Genomic DNA, 18,208 nt, shown 5'->3' with positions numbered 1-18,208 from the left:
ACCACGGCCTAGATGGGAAAATAGCTACAGAATATCATAAAAGATATGGCTCAGTTCCCCTCTGAAATGAAAATCCCCCAAATGCATGAACTTTGGGCTCGTGGTTCTATCACCAGCATCCAGGATGGTGCCTGACACACGGTAGGCACTCAAAAAACTATATTTGTTAGACGGATGGGCGGCGTCTGTACCTGGGGCTGGGGTGACCAGCACCCACAGACAGGTGCAGAGGCGGAAAGGGATTCCCCAAATTTGGAACCTTTTGCCCCCTCTTCTTGCTTGCATGGAGACCTAGCTGAGCTTCAAAGAAAAGGGGGGAGGAGCAGCCTCCAGCAGGCTTCCCGCCCCTTCCTGGGCCTCAGGACTGCAGAGAAAGGCAGGGCCGGCCACAGTTTTCAGGCCCCGTTTATGCTTCTCTGGAGACACCAGTGTAACCACAGCCACCACAGATCCGAGGGTGCTGGCCCGAGCCTGGTCCTCCACACTCCCTCCTTCTCTGCCTCCCTCCCTCATTCCACCCGGCTGAAGGAAAACAGTCCCCTGCCCTCCCCGTGAGGAGGCCTGGGCGCCACCTTCCGGCTTTGGCCCAGCAACTGGCCCCGAGTTTTTGGGGCAGGTGTCAAGATGTCAGCGGGTTAGCCAGGCCATGGCACGGACCCCACCATCCTCTGGGCCTAGAGCCGGGAACAAGAATAGATTTGGAAGTTTGTTTGGTGAGGACTTGCTCTAAGAAGGGATACCTTCAACTTTTCAGCTATAATAAGACTAAAACATACTTTCATCAAATTATAAACCAAAGGCCTGAGGTTTTATTCTTATACCAAGGACAATCCTTTTCTCTGGGGCGTTGTCACAGTAGGGGCAGAGAGGGAAGGAAATGACCTTCTTTTGATTATTTTTTTATTATATTATTGTTTCAGCAAATGTGTACTGAGACCCTGTCCCTGGCACCTTGTGAGGTGCTGCAGGTTTATCTGTGACAAAACTGACCCATCCCTGCCCTCTGGGATGCAGGGTCTGGTGAGGAAGTCACAAGCAATAGACGATGACTCATCAGTGTACGAGTGCTCTGAGTGGGGAAGTCCAGGGCCCACGGCAGGAGGACTTCACCGGGACTGGGAAATCAGGGAGGACTCCCTGGAGGAAGTGGTATCTGCAGTGGGACCTGGAGGATGAATATAAGTTAGCTGAGTAAACGGGAAAGGAAGACTGTCCCGGGCAAAGGGAAGGATCTTTGGGAGGGTTTTGGAGTTGGGGGGAGGAGGGCGGGGAGCAGGAGGGTGAAGCATTGGAGGAACTGAGAGGGCCTTAGAGTTTTAGCGTGGCTGATGGCACGGAAAGCCCCGGGACACAGACCACATCCTGGGCACTGTGCGGGTGGGCTGGATACCACCTTCCCACGCACAGGGGAGGTGAATGAAGGTCAAGGTCGCTTGGCTATTGGAGACAGGCTTCCAAAGCCCGGAGCTGTTTGCCCTTTACCAGCTTTTCCCCACACTCCACCCACACCCCACCCACTCCGTCAACTCCTAGGAGGTGACTGATTTCACTGAGGGACAGCGGAGGAGCTGGTCTTTCCCTCTCAGTTGTCGACTGAAAAAAATATACAACCTGAAAGTTGAGAATTATGTTTTATTCGACGGACACACTGAGGACTTAAGTGCAGAAGACAGCTTCTCAGAGAGCTCTGAGGGACTGTTCCAATGAGGTAAGGGAGGAGCCAGGATATGCAGAAGTTTTTGCAACAAAGACCAGGTAGTCGGAACATTGAGAGAATACTGTTAAAGAAAAACAGACGTCTCAAGTCAGTGAATTTTGCGCTTTTCTGCATATGGGAAGATGCAAGAGTCTGGGCTCATTGAAATCATTCCTTTGATACCCACCTTAACTCTCTAGGGCCAGTATCCTGCTCTTCTCCATCCTGAATCCCCTCAGGGGGCAGCTTCTGTGGCTGAGGGCTTGATGGCCACAACTCCTTTGTTTACTGACACGGCAGCCGACATTCTTTGTCCACACACTCCTTAGCCCAAGAGGTGTCCGAGACCGACATGTCATCCCAAACCCCTGGATACCAAAAAGCTAACACGGCCACGAAGGTGCCCTTCCTTATCGAGGACACCCCTTTCTAGATAAAGAGAGAAGTCTCTGGGCCTCAGTCTTCCCCTCAGTCGGTTGGAGGCAATGACATTTCTCCTGCCTGTGGAAAAGGCAGCTGCCTGTTATGACGGCCGGCCGAGGTAAAGACTGAGGAGATGGAGCGGACATGAGAGATCCCTGGACCCTCGGGAGGGCTTTGCCACGGCCGCTCTGGGCCTGACTCGGTGGGAGGGGTCAAGGGCAGCTGGGACCGTCATCTCCAAAGCCACCCCTTATCAAATGCTCGTCACCTTCCAGGCCCTGAGCAAGGGCTTGGCATGCCCGCTGCGAGGGTGCCTGCTGTCATGACCTCAGACTCAGCGTTGGTAAGAAATGCCCCCCGGGTCACATGGGGTAGGTGACCAGAGCCAGAGAAGTGGTTTTCCAGGGGGCTCCCCACTGCACCCACGTGCCCACACGGGTTGATCTGGGGACTCAAGGGCAGGCCCTCTTCCTACTGGCCAGGCCGATGGGTCTGAGAGTTAAGCCTCACCCTGCAGATGTGCAAGGCTCGCTTCAGAGAGAAAAGATGAGTCCAAGGCCGTGATGGAGTGAGAGTGTGTTTGTGTGTGTGTGTGTGTGTCCTCCCTGCCGAAGCTGTCACTTTTCTGGGGCAGACGGAGTGTGGGGAAGAGGAGGAAGATAATGAAATCTTAAAAAAACCCAAGAAAACAAAAAAATCCAGGCTGCTTTGTCAGAGGTCAGGCCCATGTTTCTACCTTTCTGGTTTCCCAAGTTTGCAGGCCGCTGCCCTGGCCTGGGTAGTGCGCAGTGTCTCCCACATGGAAGCCTGGCCTCCCACCCATGTATCCCCATTGTGTCCTCCCTCGGGGGAGGGCCCTTTTCCTCAACATACTGTAACTCGTCCCCGTGCCCAGTAGGCATTCATGGGCTTTCAGGTGCCGGGGCCTGAAGAGGGACGCCCACCGTGGACGTGGTGGGCAGGGATCACAATGCCTGCCTTATGGGGGCCACTCCAGTGGGGCCCGGCCGGCGAGCCTGGGAGATCAAAGGCCTGGGAACTGAGTCCCCAAGAAAGGACCGCCTCCTCCAGGCTTTGCTTCTCTCTGGGGAGTTGAAAGGAGCTGCCACGTCTGGCTCCGGAGCAGAGGGATGAATGCCAGGGCTCAGCAGGGCGCCTGGGGAGTGAGGGGGGAACAAAGGCTCCCCTCGCCATACCCCATGTGACAGGCGGGAGGAGGCCTGGAAGTGGGTACAGGAGGTGGCAGGGCCCAGCCCCTCTCCCTGCTCCAAGGGCCCCCTTGCAGGGGAGGGACTAGTTTTTAGGCCCCAGGGGAGGTCCACAGCTTAGTCAGTCCCTTAATGGAAATTTCCTTCTCTGAGTGGCAGGGCCCAGCTTTCCCTGATACGGATAAGAAAAAGAGGGAAAAGAGAGCAAGCAGCCACGGTGTGGGGAGGCCGCTGTCAGCTCCAGGCCTGCTCTTCAGTTTTAAGGCCTCCCAAGGGGCCCTAGCGGGGTCTGACCTCGCCGGGGACACAGCTTGGCATATACTTGTCCTGGGGTTGGCTCTGGAATCCAGTGGGAGCTTCGTAAGGACACACTGTCTGCCCAGGGGACTCACACAGCCCAGCGGCCCCTGTGGTCTCGGCTGTGCCCACACCTAGTCTTGGGAGCCAACACATTCCACCCAGAATGCAGGAGGAAGAGCTGGAGGCCTCTCAGTCAGCGTCAGGCAACAGCCCTAAGGAGAGAGGTGAGGCCAGCCGCAGGAACGGGGCCCTGGAAACCACAAGGGCTGGGCTTCAGCTGTGTGCCCTGGAGTAAGTTACTTAACGTCTCTGAGCTGCAGAGGGCCGAGCACAGAGGAGGAAGGAGACTCCCTGTCTCAGGGCAGGGCCCAGGCAGAGCTGCCACCTGCTGTATTATGGGCCCCAGATAGAACGGCCTGGGGCCTGTGGAAGGTGAGGAGTTGTATGTACCTCCCCTTCCCTTCTCTGGACCCCAAACCACATTCTGGCCCTTACCATGGTGTGTAGTCATGGCCTGATTATTCGTTGGTCTCCCCCTTAGACCGGGAGCTCGTTGCATGTGGCTCACCTGTATCCCAGGCCTGGCATAGACCTCTCGTCCGAGGGAGGGGATAAATGAACCACCAGCTGGGGTGCAGGCTGTCCATCCCTCTCAAAGGAGCAGGCCCATCTAGAACGACCCCTCTTCACGACTCCTCCTCTGAATCCTGAGAGTGCTCTGTCTGTAGCCCTGCCCTGCCATTTGACACTGATTTGTGTGCAGGCCTCCCAGAGGTCAGGAGCAAGGGCTGTGCTGTCAGCCTTGGGTTTGAATCCCGGTTTCATCACTAATCGTGGCTGTAAAATGATATAGCATCTCAACCTCAGGTTCCTTTTCTGCAAAATAGTTAGCAGGAGATCATGTCAGTGAAGCGTGTCCTTTTTTGATACAGTGCAGAGTAGAGGCTCAGTTAATGATTGCGCCTGAGACTCTACCCCTCTCCAACGCACGTACCCCCTGCGCTCCAGGCCCCGTGCAGGCCCCATATCAGATTTACATTTCTCTTGCTCTCAGCAGTGCGCACAGCATCTTGCACAAAGTTCAAGATGTGTTTGCTGAAAGAGGGGGCAGATGTCATGGGGACCCCTTCCTCCAGGCTGGCCGCCCTCCCTCTGGCTCCATCTCTCCGCAGCAGCCCAAGTGGCCTGTCTTGTCAGTTTGCTGCCTGTTGAACCCTCCAGGGCCTTTGGGGTGCTGAACTAACGGTGTGAGAGATGGACAATGCCCAAGCCCCCATCTGAGACACCTTGCTAGTTCATTCTACTATGGAAATCATCAAACGAATTCTTTCCCCCAGAGCTTCTGTGTGTGTCCACCGTGCACATCTGTCCCCCAGGCCCTCACCTCATCCCATGTCCTGGGCCTGGGCTCTGTCCTACCTCTTTCCTCTTCCTGGATCTGCATGTAGTCAATGCTCACCGAACAGTCCAGCCCAGTCTCCTGCCAGGCTGGTTGTAGGGCCACAACCTGGGTCTTGCCACTGCCAACCTAGAGTGTGCTTGCTTTTAAGAGCAGCAGGAGAGAAATGAATTGTTTTCAAGGGCATTTTGTAATGGATGGTTCTTTAATGAGGTCCCTGCTTCTCTGAACTCTTCCGGTGCTCCTGCTTTACAGTTACCGATTTCTGTGATCATAAAAGTAATACATGGTTATTGTAAAAACGTGGGAACATTATAGAAATGTGCGGCTTGGCACGTACAAGCACCCATGCTTGAGAGGACCTCTGCCGACGTCTGGCATCGATTCTTCTGTCCTGGTGGCTCCTTGGCATTCTGTCTCCTATTCGTTCTTCCCCAGAGAAGGGGCTGATGACGCAGCCTCTGTCTGGCACTACTGGAGGCCGTGTTTGCTGTTACCTGAATTCAGAGGGTGGGCCGGCTCAAGCGCAGCGGCGGAGCCCTGAGAGGCAGCGGTGTGTAGTGGGGAGCGTCTGCCATTTAGAGCCTCAGAGGGTTGGGCCAAGTCTCAGTCTTCCTCCTCCGAGCAATGGGGAGGATGAGAGCCGTCCTAGTGTTTCAGAGGGAGATTGGGATTCAACGGTGAGACGGCAGATGGGAACACTCTCAGTAAGCTCTAAATTCTATGTATTATTGTTTGGTTTTGAGAAATATCAGTTATTGCTATTAGCACCAAACAGCTCCCCTGGGGCTCTGAGCCAGTAGTCTTGGTGAACTTAGTCCTAAGGGTTAGCATTTCATTCTCTTGTCATTGTTTATACCTATGTGTGTGTGTATATGTGTGTGTATATATATATATATGTGTATATGTATACATATAGACACACGTATGTACATACATATGCACATATACGTAACTACACATGTGCATATATGGACATGGAAAATCGTCCAGTGCTGGGAACTGCTGAGAGCTTTGCAGGTGGACATGGCAGCCTCACTGCAATGCCCATCTAGGAGCACATGCTGAGAACATGTATCAGGGCCTCCAGATCCATGGGAAGAGCTGACACTAGACTAGAGCAGCATGGGCCGAGTGTCCCCAAGGCCAGCGTGTGACCAGTGAGCACTGTCTGCCCTCCCTTTAGAGACTAGTTTTCCCCCTCCCCCTCTGTGATCCTGTCAGGGGTGCTGGGAGTACCAGCGCAGTCAACCCTTCTTCATTTCTCCCCACGGCATCCCCTGCTGAGTCTTTGGGGTCTCAGGGATGAGGGAGCTGGGGAAAGCAGCGACACACGCAACGAGGTAGGCGGTTGGAAGGCTGGGAGACGTGTGCACTGGCAGGAAGAGGGCCGAAGAAAAGGAGAAAAGGCTTTGAACAGAACCCACCCTTCCTCAGCCCTCCATCCTCACCTCCTCTGCCTCGCTGGGGTCTTTCATCCAGTTCGTGATGCAGACACAGTGCCTGAGCGGGAGAAGAGGACAGTGCCTGCAGAGGAGGCTTCCCTGGGACCTTGGGGAGGCAGGCTTACCCTGGTCCCTACTCCGGCCACACTGTAGGTCTCTGGACTGGCCTGGTCCTTGTGAAGGCGGGAGATGAGAGGCCCTCGGAACTGGGTGTTGCTGGTACACGTGCTTCCTCCTTTGGATTCTTCTCCCTGGATTTGAACCCCATGTACGTGGCTTGTCCTTCCCACGAGATGCTCAGTCTCACTATGTGTACGTTGTGTGGGCAGCTTGCAAGAGTGAGGTCTGGAGTGAGACAGACCTTGTTTGCGTCCCAGCTTTACTACGTTCTGTCCGTGTGAGCGTAGGCTTGTTACTGCCTCTCTGATATTCATATTGTCTCCCACTTTACAGATGAGAAAATGATCATAACTTAGGTTCAGTTTAAGGAGGATTCAAAAGACAAAAGCATGTTGAGGTTGAGCATATTTTCTAGAGTGTGGTGAGAATTCAAGAAGCAGCAGTTTTATAATAATTCCTGTCCAGCCTTCTCTCTGTCTTCCTCAGTGGGGCCAGCCACAGAGCGTCATCCATTCTTTGGTGCTGTGAAAGGCTGGTTGACTCCAGAGTATTGACTTGAACAGAACACGGGTCTCAGACCACTGACCTGCTGGGAGCGTCGATAGTCCAGCTTCAGGACGATCTGGAGGACGTCCCACTGCCCTCGCTTTGATAGCCGAGCTCCCCCCAGTAACCTGTTCCTCCAGACCTAAGCTTATGAGGCCTTTTCCACTTCCTCTGTTGACACTGCAGAGAGCACATCATGCTGAATAGAGCCGAGGGCTTCTTTTGGCAGCTGGTCCAGCCAGTGCCCGGGTCTTCAGAGGAGACTGGTTGAAAGGGAATTGAGGGCAAATCCCATGAAGCTCGGGCAGCAGCGGGGAAAGCGGGGGGAGACTCCCTTGGACCTAATCAACCATGGAAAGTCCTTTGGTGACCCCTACTGTGGGGGGCATATCAGGCATAGACAAGTAAAGTTACAACAGAAGCCTTTAGACATAGCCAAGTTCTTCCCTTACGTTTTAGGGCTTCATCTAAAGCTCTCTCTGAAGGTGGGGCCACCGCCTTCCTCGTCCCCCAAATTCATTAGGAGTTTTTGACCCCCACTAACCCCTCTGCAATCACAACCTCTGCTGGTCTTTCTCTTGCAGCCAGGCGCCACTCCAGGGCCCGGCCCAAGGTCACGCTCTTGAGCTACGCCTCCCCGATGACCGCCGTCAGCCGGCCCCTGAACGAGATGGCCCTGACCCCTCTGACGGAGCAAGAGGGCGAGGCCTACCTAGAGAAGTGTGGCAGTGTCCGGCGACACACGGTGGCCAATGCCCACTCGGACATCCAGCTGCTGGCCATGGCCACCAGGATGCACTCGGGCTTAGGGGAGGAGCCTGGCGGCGAGGACAAGTGCCTGCTTCTGCCACCCAGCTTCCCGCCGCCCCACCGGCAGTGCTCCAGTGAGCCCAACATCACTGATGGCCCCGATGAACCAGAGCAGGTGGCAGCGGGCAGCCAGGAGGACTCAGAGCTGAACTGTTCATCCCTCAGCTGAATGCCCGCCTCTGGGACCTCCCAGCTCCTGCCTGGCCACCAGGATGAGGGCGGCTTCATCCACGAGGACCGCCGAGGGGAGCTCTTCCTTTGGGCAATGCCGCCTTATGCCTTTCCAGGTACAGGCTAGTGTGAGCGCCCTTGGGAAAATCCCCGTCGTGAGCCTCTCCATTTTCATGACTGTGACCACCTACCTCTTGGCGGCCACACAGATCCAACTGCCTAATGTTCACCTTCTGACTTTCAGCCTTGCCTGCCTGACTCAACTCAAATCCTCCTCTCTGGGCTTTTCCCCTCAGATATTGGACTATCTGATCCTCCCAGCCCTATATCGCAGTGCCGTTCCTATAGCAGGAAGTCGTCCGACCCACACACACAGCCAGCAAGGATGTGTTGGCGTGTGGAGTTCCCCTTGAGGGTCCTTGTGATACAGAGGCCGATGGGTGAAAAGAGGCAATAGAGAGGTACCTCTTCTCTCCGTCTTGTGTGGAGTAAAAGTAGACTGCAGCCCCTCACAAGCCTGACTCTGGGAATGCAGCTTTCATTTCAGTTTCAGAATTACTGGGAAAGAGTGGCCCCACCGGTGGGTGAGGGTCCGTCCTCACCTATATCCAGACCCTGTGTGCTGCCCTTGGCTTTTGGCCCGGGAGGGCCACAGTGCTGGAGGAACCCCGTCTTTGATTAAGCCTCAGCATTTCCCTCTCAGGCTTCCTCCCCGACTCAAGGAACTAACCTTCCTGGTGGAGTAGCTGGTGCCTCCCTCCCTTTCTCATTTCAGAAACGACCCTTTTCCTATTGTGGGGGTGGGGCCAGCTGATACCAACCAACCAGTCTGTTCCTGGATTTGACTTGAATTTTTTAAATGTGCATCGTTTCAAAAATAAATTGCTTGCAAGTATTTGCACGTAGGATCTTGCACCGCTCATTTCCAATGGGGTGTGTCTTCAAACTGAAAAACAGCAAACCCCCTAAGAAAGGAGACTGGAAGTGGTCCATGGTGAAAGTGATCCGTGGTGGGCAGGGCTTAGAGGCCGCAGAGCTCTGGAAGCAGCTGGACTTGAATCCAGTGTGGCCTGTGTTTGTGAGTGTTGTGGTTTATAGGAAAAGTTGCTCTCTCTATTGAGATAGAGAGACTCAGCTTGTCTCATGAGCTGAGAGTTCTAGCAAATGGGATGTCTCAGTGCTCTACAGTGCAGGGAGCTGGGAAAGATGTGGGCAGGACCTTTTGGAGAGATGTCCATTCCCTGTGATTAAAGAAGTGCCTGGAATGTATAACCTGTGGGGCCTTGACATGTTTTTGGGGGCAGCGGGCTTTGGTACTGTGCTATATATATCCTCAGCACTCCTCCCTCCATCCAGGTCTGGGCTTTTTATCTCCGTTGACCTCCCTGTTCTTTTTGTATTTGCCTGTTGGCCCCACTGATAACAGCTCCAGAAAAAAGAGAAGGCCCCTGGGCCCTTCTGGCACCTTCTAGGTATCCTGTTAATCTTTGGAAACTTTGTTTATGAAATGTCAGAGACATGAGCCAGTTTGGCTTCCAATATGGCAGGAGGTGGCCGGGAGAGAATGAGGACAGTTTAAGCTGCCAACAGAGGAGGAAAGCTTCTAAGCTCATCTAAGCCTTGACAGCATTTCCCTTCTGGGTGAAGATTTGAAATATGACCAGAGGCATGCTTTTGATGGCTTTTGATTTGGAAATTTTGTTTAAAAAGTTGTTTTGTTTTCAGCCTTTTAAGAGATTGATGGAAGAGAAATGTCCAAAGGAGATCTTCTGAGAATTTCAAACAAAAAATAATCTGTGTATGCGTTAGATAAAGTCCACAAATTCACTAACAGGTATCAGTAGGTAACAACATGATGATTTATTTTAACTGATGGCTTCTGTCCTTATTGGTACACTTAGCACTTGGGACTAGTATTTATTGATCCAGGCAAAGTAATTAATCATGCTTGGGTTTGCTTTTTTAGTTTACAACCTGAATGATATATATGTCTTTAAATGCTTTTTCCACACACAAAATGCCCCTGATGGGGACATCAGTCATCAGTTAAATATGTAAGCTCTTCTGCCGAGAATGGAAGTGTCAGTACAGACCCAGTGTACTTAATTGCTAATGAATGTTAGCCAGTTTACAACTTTACCTTTGATGTACACACCTGATATTTGTACAGTATTTCACACTGTACATATAAAAATTGTGCTGATGTCTATGAGCATTCTAGCCATCAGAGCTATTGCAAGAGCGACAACCGTAGTGTTGTTTTTTGTTTTTTTGTTTTAATTTTATTATTATTTTTGGCTGCATTCGACCTTTGTTGCTGCGTGCAGGCTTTCTCTAGTTTTGGCGAGCCGGGGCTACGCTTCGTTGTGGTGTGCGAGCTTCTCATTGCGGTGGCTTCTCTTGTTGTGGAGCACGGGCTCTAGGTGCGCCGGTTTCAACAGTTGTGGCACGCGGGCTCAGTAGCTGTGGCGCACGGGCTTAGTTGCTGCGCGGCATGTGGGATCTTCCCGGACCAGGGCTTGAACCCGTGTCTCCTACATCGGCAGGCGGATTCTTAACCACTGCGCCACCAGGGAAGTCCAACCGTAGTGTTTTTAACCACTTTTTCTCCCCTTCACAAGATGAAGATTCGTTTTTGTTATTTAAGCTAGGATCTTCCAGTGGCTGAGGTTTAATGACAGGAAATGATCATGACTCTTAAACTCCGAGTGGGCTCGAAACCAAAAACCTTTCATGCTGTCCGTTTCCAAAATGGATTCAATAAACGTCATTTTGTACATGCTGCCCTGTTCCCAGGCTGCGTGTCTTGATTGAATTTGCAAGCACAGAGCGTCCGTTAGATCTTTTCTGCCTCCTGTCCTCACACTCCCTGTGTGAGGAGCCTGCCTTCCCTGGCGCCATGTTCCGTTTCCTGTTGCCCCCACCCCAGGGTTAGGCAGCAGCCTGACCTCAGCCAGTCTCCCCTGGGCTTGGCTTGCCATCCTTGTCTGGATTGGCAAGTCATTTCCTGGAGGAACAGCCTGTCTGCAAAGGAGCTTGGAAAACACCGAACAAAGTCGGAGAAGGCAAGGCCTCTTCTGAAGCCAGCTTGGTCTCTTTCCTGAGTGACCTGGAGGGGGCACTTACCGTATTTACTTGTAAACCATCTCCTCATATATGCCCCTTCGGTTCTGTTGGGCAGAGGCTATTTATTTATTTTTTTAATTTTTATTGGAGTAGAGTTGATTTACAATGTTGTGTTAGTTTCAGGTGTACAGCAAAGTGAATCAGTTATACATATATCCCGCAGAGGCAATTTTATAATATTTTGCTCTCCACATATATTGGGCTAGCCAAAAAGTTCATTCAGGTTTTTCCATACGAGCCAATGGAAAACCCGATCGAACTTTTTGGCCAACCCAGTATTTTCCTGGGAGGGCTGCAGCAGTGTTGGCTTGAGACCCCTGAAGGCTTTGTAACAGGCTTCAGAGAGGTGTGACCTGAACTGACTGAAGATCCTGGAGGAGGTCAAGGAGAGCGTTCATACTTTTTATTGTGCCTTCAGAGGCTGGAAGTGTGAACTATGAACCCTGAGCATTCTGCCTGGGTAGATTTCATGCCATTGGGGCACCACCTGTATTCACTCAGCCAGCCGCTCATCTTCCGGCCAAGGATTTGTGGAACTGCCACTGCTTTGTAGGCACTTGTGTGTGCTGGGGATGCAGTGATGATGGATAACCTGCGTGCCTGCTCTCTTGGAGCTTACCATTGAATGCGGGAAGGCTGGCAATCGGGTCAACACAGGCATTTCAAAAAATGAACAACACTGGATGACATAGAATGGCAAAATGCAGTGACTAGAGGGTGATGCGAAGGTGACCCTAGGTCAGGTGGCTAGAGAAGGTCTCTCTAAAGTTGCAGCCGGCTTTACAACCTGCTTTTGTTTCCGCTCGCTGCCATAATAAATTACCATGAATAAATGGCTTAAAACAGCGAACACTTCTAATCTCACAGTTCTGTAGGCTGAAGTCTGACCTAGGTCTCCCTGGGCTAGAAGTCAAGGTGTTGGCAGGGCTGAGTTCCTTTCTGGAGACTCTGAGGGAGAATCCATTTCCTCACCTTTGCCTGCTTCTAGAGGCCACCCATGGCCTCTTCATCTTCAACACCAGCAACAGTGGGTTGAATCCCTCATGCCAGCCTCCGTTCTGCCTCCTTCCACTTTTAAAGACACTTGTGATTCCATTGGGCCCACCTGGATAATCTTTATCTCAAGATTTCTATGGGCAAGGCCTCTCCTGCCCCCTCTGCTGATGTCTCAGTGGGAGAAAGGCCAGCCACCTGGTATGCTGGGGACCCCGAGAAGATGAGGCGGTGTCGAGCGGGTGGGTGCTGGTCTCCAGGGAGACTGGCCCACCTAGCCCAGGGGCCTTTAAGCCTGATTTCTACCCACTGGCCCAGACTCCCATGGTGACCATGATGCTGGAGTTCTTCACTCAAATCTTATTTCCCATCGCATATGCCTGTCAGGCCCACATCATCCCTTGAATGTACTTGTATGACTTGGTACTCCTCGTATTGGTCTCCAGGTTCCATTTCACCCTATGGACACGCCCCAGCTGATCTTTCTAAAATGCAATCCCTGCTTAAAACTTCTCCCTGGCTTCCAATAAAATCCACACACCTGAACTTGCCTTTCCAAGCTGATCCCCACCTGCCTTTCCCGCCTCCTTCATTGCTCCCTGACTGTCCGTTATCCCAGGAAGCTGCCTTCCACCTCCACACCCTCCGCCTTGCCTCTGCTGGTCCTTCTCCCTCATCCAGGTAGAAGCCTCTACACACTCTCAGGTACTGTCCTAGGAAGGTGAGGATGTGTAGGATTTCTGTTTGCATGCCTGGAGCCTAGCAATACAGAGAGGGATCCAAGTCTTGTGCATTGAATGAATGAATGGGGTGGTGATAATTCTGATCTGACCCCCTCCCTCCCAGGTATTTATGGAAAGCACCTTCATCCCCCTTCCTTTCTTCCTCCATGGGGACCTTCCCCATGATGCTCTCTAGGGATGTTCCAACTGAGGCTGCGTGGCCAGGTGACCCTGTGAGCAAGGCAGGGGTTGGAGGCAGGTCTGAGTCCGTCCCTGTATCCCTGCCCCCTCCTGCTGCAGCCAGTGGCTGCCATGGCCCTGTGGACAGCTACCCCTGTCCACAGGGCTGCTACCTTGCTGCTGAGCCAGCCACCTCTTTCTTGGCCTTTCCCCTTTCTGTCTGTGGTGAGAAATTCCTTCGGAGCCTGGACCTTGTGCCTGAGGGAGAGAGAAAGCCCTTGTTTGTCGCAGGGCCATCTCCTTGAAGAAACCCTCCTGCCACAAAGTAAGAGGGAGCGGCCTAGGCCCCTGTGCTCAGGCAAGAACCTCCTTGTCCTAAGCCCGCTGCCCTCAGGATCCAGCACAGGGGAGGTTCCAATGCCGCCACCCTGGTGTGCCCCGCACTGTGCTGATCCTCGTGGCAACCTTGCAAGGCAGGTGTCCCCTCATTTTGCAGATGGGGAAACTGAGGCTTGGGTTCTTTAAGCAATGGAGCTGGGACTCAACCCCAGGTTCTTTCACCTCAAATCCAGTGGTCTTCCCTATCTATTCCATGGGGTATCCCAGCTTTAGAAAGTGAGAAAGCAAAACAGATAAGCCAGGGGCATAATCTCCTTTGCCTGCTGCAAGGTGAGACGGTTTCAGGGTTTCCAGAAAAGCAAAGAAACAGAGCTGCCTCTCTTGCTCTTCTCTAGCTACTTCTAGAAAACCTGAGAGTAGAGAGTGGGGAGGGGGACCCAGGAAAGTGGATTTCTTATGTAGGAAAGATTTCAATGGATATTTTTATTAATGAGTTTAATTTTGGCTTTAAAATACTATTTTAATAAGTTTAATAATTAGTAATCATTTAATAAGAATACAATTAATAATTTTGTCATTAGAATCAAGATACAAGTTAAACTTTTTCAGGCTTTTAATTTTATTATCCTACGAATTTTGTTATTCTATTTATAAGTCTAGCAGATTGTAGCAATAACTTTGGAGGAGACTTCTGCATAATGCTTGGTCCTATTTCCAAGCTTAGCTCAGCACTTGAAACGCTTTTAAATGCATTTATAAATTTAATATATTAATTTCTCTTCAAAGTACTTCAGTTTTTATGACAGCATGCAAAATGTCCCCCAATCCTAAGTTCTTATAGAAACTAATAAACTTATAAATAAGGGAAACTTTAAATGTTTTCATACTCTACTTAAACTTAGATATCACCATAAAAAAATCGCAAGTCTAAATTAATTACTCAATTATACATTTTAAAGTGGAATTATAAAACTGTCATTCTAACGGACCTTATTCTCTTAAATATCACGTGTCTAAAATACCAATATGCCATTTGCTTTCTAACATAAAAATATTAGAGCTATAGTTTTGTTTTAAATCTTTCTCCACTTAAGCCTCAGTCTTCCTGGTGTGGTGGTTGTTAAGCTATTGTCTCAGCTTCGAGACTTTTCTATATTTGGGGATTCTGGGGCTGGGATCCTGCACACAACACATCTGATTGTTAGCTGGGTCCCTGTTAGCTCTCCCAGTGGGGGCCACTAGAGGGAGCCTGGGAGGCTGGTGGAGTCTCTGCTTCCTGTCCTGTCAGCACTGCACTGACAGTTGGGTCCAGTGGCAGTAGCTACCTCCAGTTTGCAGGTTTTCCTCCCCCGCAGAACCCGCCTCAACATTCCTGCTCAGAGACAGCAGCACCGCTGGCCTGGGCCCCCCTCAGACGTCTGCAGCCCAGCTCTCTGCGGCCATCCTCCAACCCTTTACATCTCAGTCATCCCCAGCTCTTCCTTCTAAGGGTGGTCGTTGCCTCCTGTAGTTACTTCTGTGATTTCCTCGGTGTCCACTCTTTGCTGTTTTACTTGTTCAATACCTGATTAATAATTCTTCCTATTAAATGCTCTCTGTTAAAATGATGGATATGGCTTTTGCCCCTGACTAGACCCAGACTGATGAACCAGGGTTGAAAACTACATGCCTGCTAAAGAAGACAGTAACCATCCCGGTTAACCAAGGTGATGCATTACCAGAAATTTCCTTTGGACGTGAGACTCAGACCTGCAGACATTCAGAGCGATTCTTCTCACCTCCACCTAAGGAAACCGTAGTATTTCAAGTAATTTTGGTGACTGTTCCTCAGCATTCTTGAAATTATGAGCAAATTGTACTTGATTCTTGTCAGCATCCCCAAGAGACACTGGGTGCCATTTATGATTTAGTCAATGACTTCAAAACCTAAAAGAAGCATAAGACAATTGCCTACTTCTTCAGTCTACCTTCAGAAGTATGCCCTTCTCACCAAGTCACTCATTAAATTGGTTCTTAATTTCCTTGGTTTTTGTGGCCTAAGTCTAATGATCTTTGAGAAGAATACTAAGCAATGTAAATATCTTGAACCTAACAGTCGCCTGAATTCTTTCATACTCTCAGGAACACATAACTTTTAACAAATACCTAACTTCAGTCTGATATCAGTTATATATCTCAGATAGCTTTGTCTGGGGTCCAAGTTATGAGGTCATTCCATCCTCTGTAAACTGAACTAGGATCAAGTCAATTGCCTGCCAACAGAAACGTTTGCTGCCCACTCCAAGGCAGTTTTGAGAAGGGCTCAATAGGTGGAAATAACATACGGCTTCTGGTTCTGGCCATAGGGGAATGGCTTGTATCAGATGAATCTTTTTGCCAAAATAATTATAAAACCTGGATAAAATATATAAAGCAAATGGTCAAAGGAATTGGAGAGCACCCAGTGCAGGCAGGATCTGAACTGCTATGATCCCTAAGAGAAGGGAAACAAATGAGGCAAAACTTCACATTCATCCTGGTTTTTCCAAAGGGTTTTACCCAAAATCACTGAAAGTGAGAGCTTGCTGGGTGGCCCCTCGAAGCCCCTGATTTTCCATAGAGAAGTTGTTCCACTGGAGGGAAATTCCCTCTTGAGGCTCCTCACCAGTGTGTGAGAGCTGCCCTGAGGCTCGGCCCCCCAAATTGCCCCCGGAGAGGCGGTGAGCACAGGAAGAGAATTAACTCCACAGGGAAACCAGGGCCACTATCTGTAGTTTCAATCTCTTTCTCCTCTGTCCTGCTCCACTGCAGTCAGACAGACCTTTTTCTATGCCCAGCAAAACTAGCTGGTGACCTTTGACAAGTTACTTAACCTCTCTTTTCTTCCACAAAACGCAACTAATTATGCCTACCCTGCAAGATTAGAGGGAAAAAAATATATATATATGTGCATGCACACACATATACACACATATACACATACTTACATACACACATGCATGCATACAGATGGCATAGAAAAGGTCCAGGCTGTCTCCGGGTTAGGTAAAATCATTAGTGTTCATAGCAGCCTTCTGTGTAATGGCCAAAAACTGGAAACCACAACATCTGTCGATTGATGAATGGCGAGACAAAACGAGATACATCCACACAGTGAAGTTCTACTTGGCAACAAAAAAGGAATAAACTACTGACACATGCTACATCATGGACAGACTTCAAAAATGTCATGCTAAGTGAAAGAGACAGACATAGGAGACCATACACTGTATGATTCCATTTATATGAAATGTCCAGAAAAGGCACATTTATAGAGACAGAAGGCAGATTAATGATTGCCTGGGGTGGGGAACGGGAGTGGGGATTAACGATACACGGGCATCAGGGGTCTTACTGCAGGGAGGAAAATGTCCTAAAACTGAGTTATGATGATGGTTGCACCACTTGGTTAAGTTACTAAAAGTCATTTGAACTGCACACCTGAAATCGCATTTTTCTTTTTTTTTTATTGTGGTAAAATATACATAAAATTTGCTATTTTAATCTTTTTTAGGTGTACAGATCAGTGGCATTAAGTACCTTCACACTGTTGTACAACCATCACCAGCATCCATCTCCAGACCATTTTCATCTTCCCCAGCTGAAACTCTGTCCCCATTAAACAATTATTCCCTATTTCCCTGCCCCAGCCCCTGGCAGCCACCACTCTACTTTCTATCTCTATGAATTTGTTCTAGGCTCCTGATGTAAGAGGAATCATACAATCTCTGTCCTTCTGTGACTGGCTTATTTTGCTCAGGATAATGTTTTCAAAGTTCATCTATGTTGTAGCATGTGTCAAAATGTCCTTCCTTTTTTTTTTTTTTTTTTTTTTTGGCGGTACGCGGGCCTCTCACCGTTGTGGCCTCTCCCATTGCGGAGCACAGGCTCCGGACGTGCAGGCTCAGCGGCCATGGCGCTCCGTGGCATGTGGGATCCTCCCGGACCGGGGCACGAACCCGTGTCCCCTGCATTGGCAGGCGGACTCTCAACCACTGCGCCACCAGGGAAGCCCTGTCCTTCCTTTTTAAGGCTGAGAAATATTCCCGTGTATGTATGTACCACATTTTGTTTATTCATTAATCCCTTAATGGACATTTGTGTTATTTCCATCTTTTGATTATTGTGAATAATACTGCTATGAATATTGCTGTGTAAATATCTCGAAACTGGTAGGGTTTGTGATAAGTAAAACATATCTCAATAAAGTTATTTTAAAATAAAACTTTTTTTTTCCAAAATTTAAAGAGCCAATAAATGGTAGATGCTGTTATATCAATAACTTAGAGTGGCAAATTTGATCAATGAAGTGAGTTTTTAAAAATAAAATTAATTTAATAAAAAAGACATGGTTTAGGGCTTCCCTGGTGGTGTAGTGGTTGAGAGTCCGCCTGCTGATGCAGGGGACGCGAGTTCGTGCCCCGGTCTGGGAAGATCCCACATGCCGCGGAGGGGCTGGGCCCGTGAGCCATGGCTGCTGGGCCTGCGCGTCCGGAGCCTGTGCTCTGCAACGGGAGAGGCCGCAGCAGTGAGAGGCCCACGGACCGCAAAAAAAGAAAAAAGAAAAAAGACATGGTTTAGAAAAAGGAAAAATACAGAAAAGTACAAAAAAGAAAAAAAATCTGTAATCTCACTTGGAGATAAACCGTTGAAAGACTACAAGAACTACCAAATTTTAATTTTACTTGAAATTAGTAGAAGGAACTGAACTG

At 50.0% G+C, this 18,208-nt stretch overlaps 1 protein-coding gene across 9 annotated transcripts in view; it reads left to right on the top strand.

Moving 5' to 3' along the window:
• PRR5L (proline rich 5 like) overlaps positions 1–10,897 on the top strand; it is a 73,741-nt gene extending 62,844 nt beyond the window's left edge. For all 9 annotated transcript variants that reach the window (XM_033410828.2, XM_033410822.2, XM_033410839.2 and 6 more), the window contains one exon: positions 7,722–10,897. In XM_033410828.2, the coding sequence (XP_033266719.1) occupies positions 7,722–8,116 (395 nt within the window). In that variant the 3' untranslated portion in view covers positions 8,117–10,897. The remainder of the gene's footprint in view (positions 1–7,721) is intronic.
• Positions 10,898–18,208: the final 7,311 nt, after the last annotated feature.

Source organism: Orcinus orca, chromosome 8, assembly GCF_937001465.1.
Source record: "Orcinus orca chromosome 8, mOrcOrc1.1, whole genome shotgun sequence".
In the NCBI taxonomy this organism is placed as follows: domain Eukaryota; kingdom Metazoa; phylum Chordata; class Mammalia; order Artiodactyla; family Delphinidae; genus Orcinus; species Orcinus orca.
Note: the sequence above shows the minus strand (reverse complement) of the source record. Positions and strands in the feature narration are given on the sequence as shown.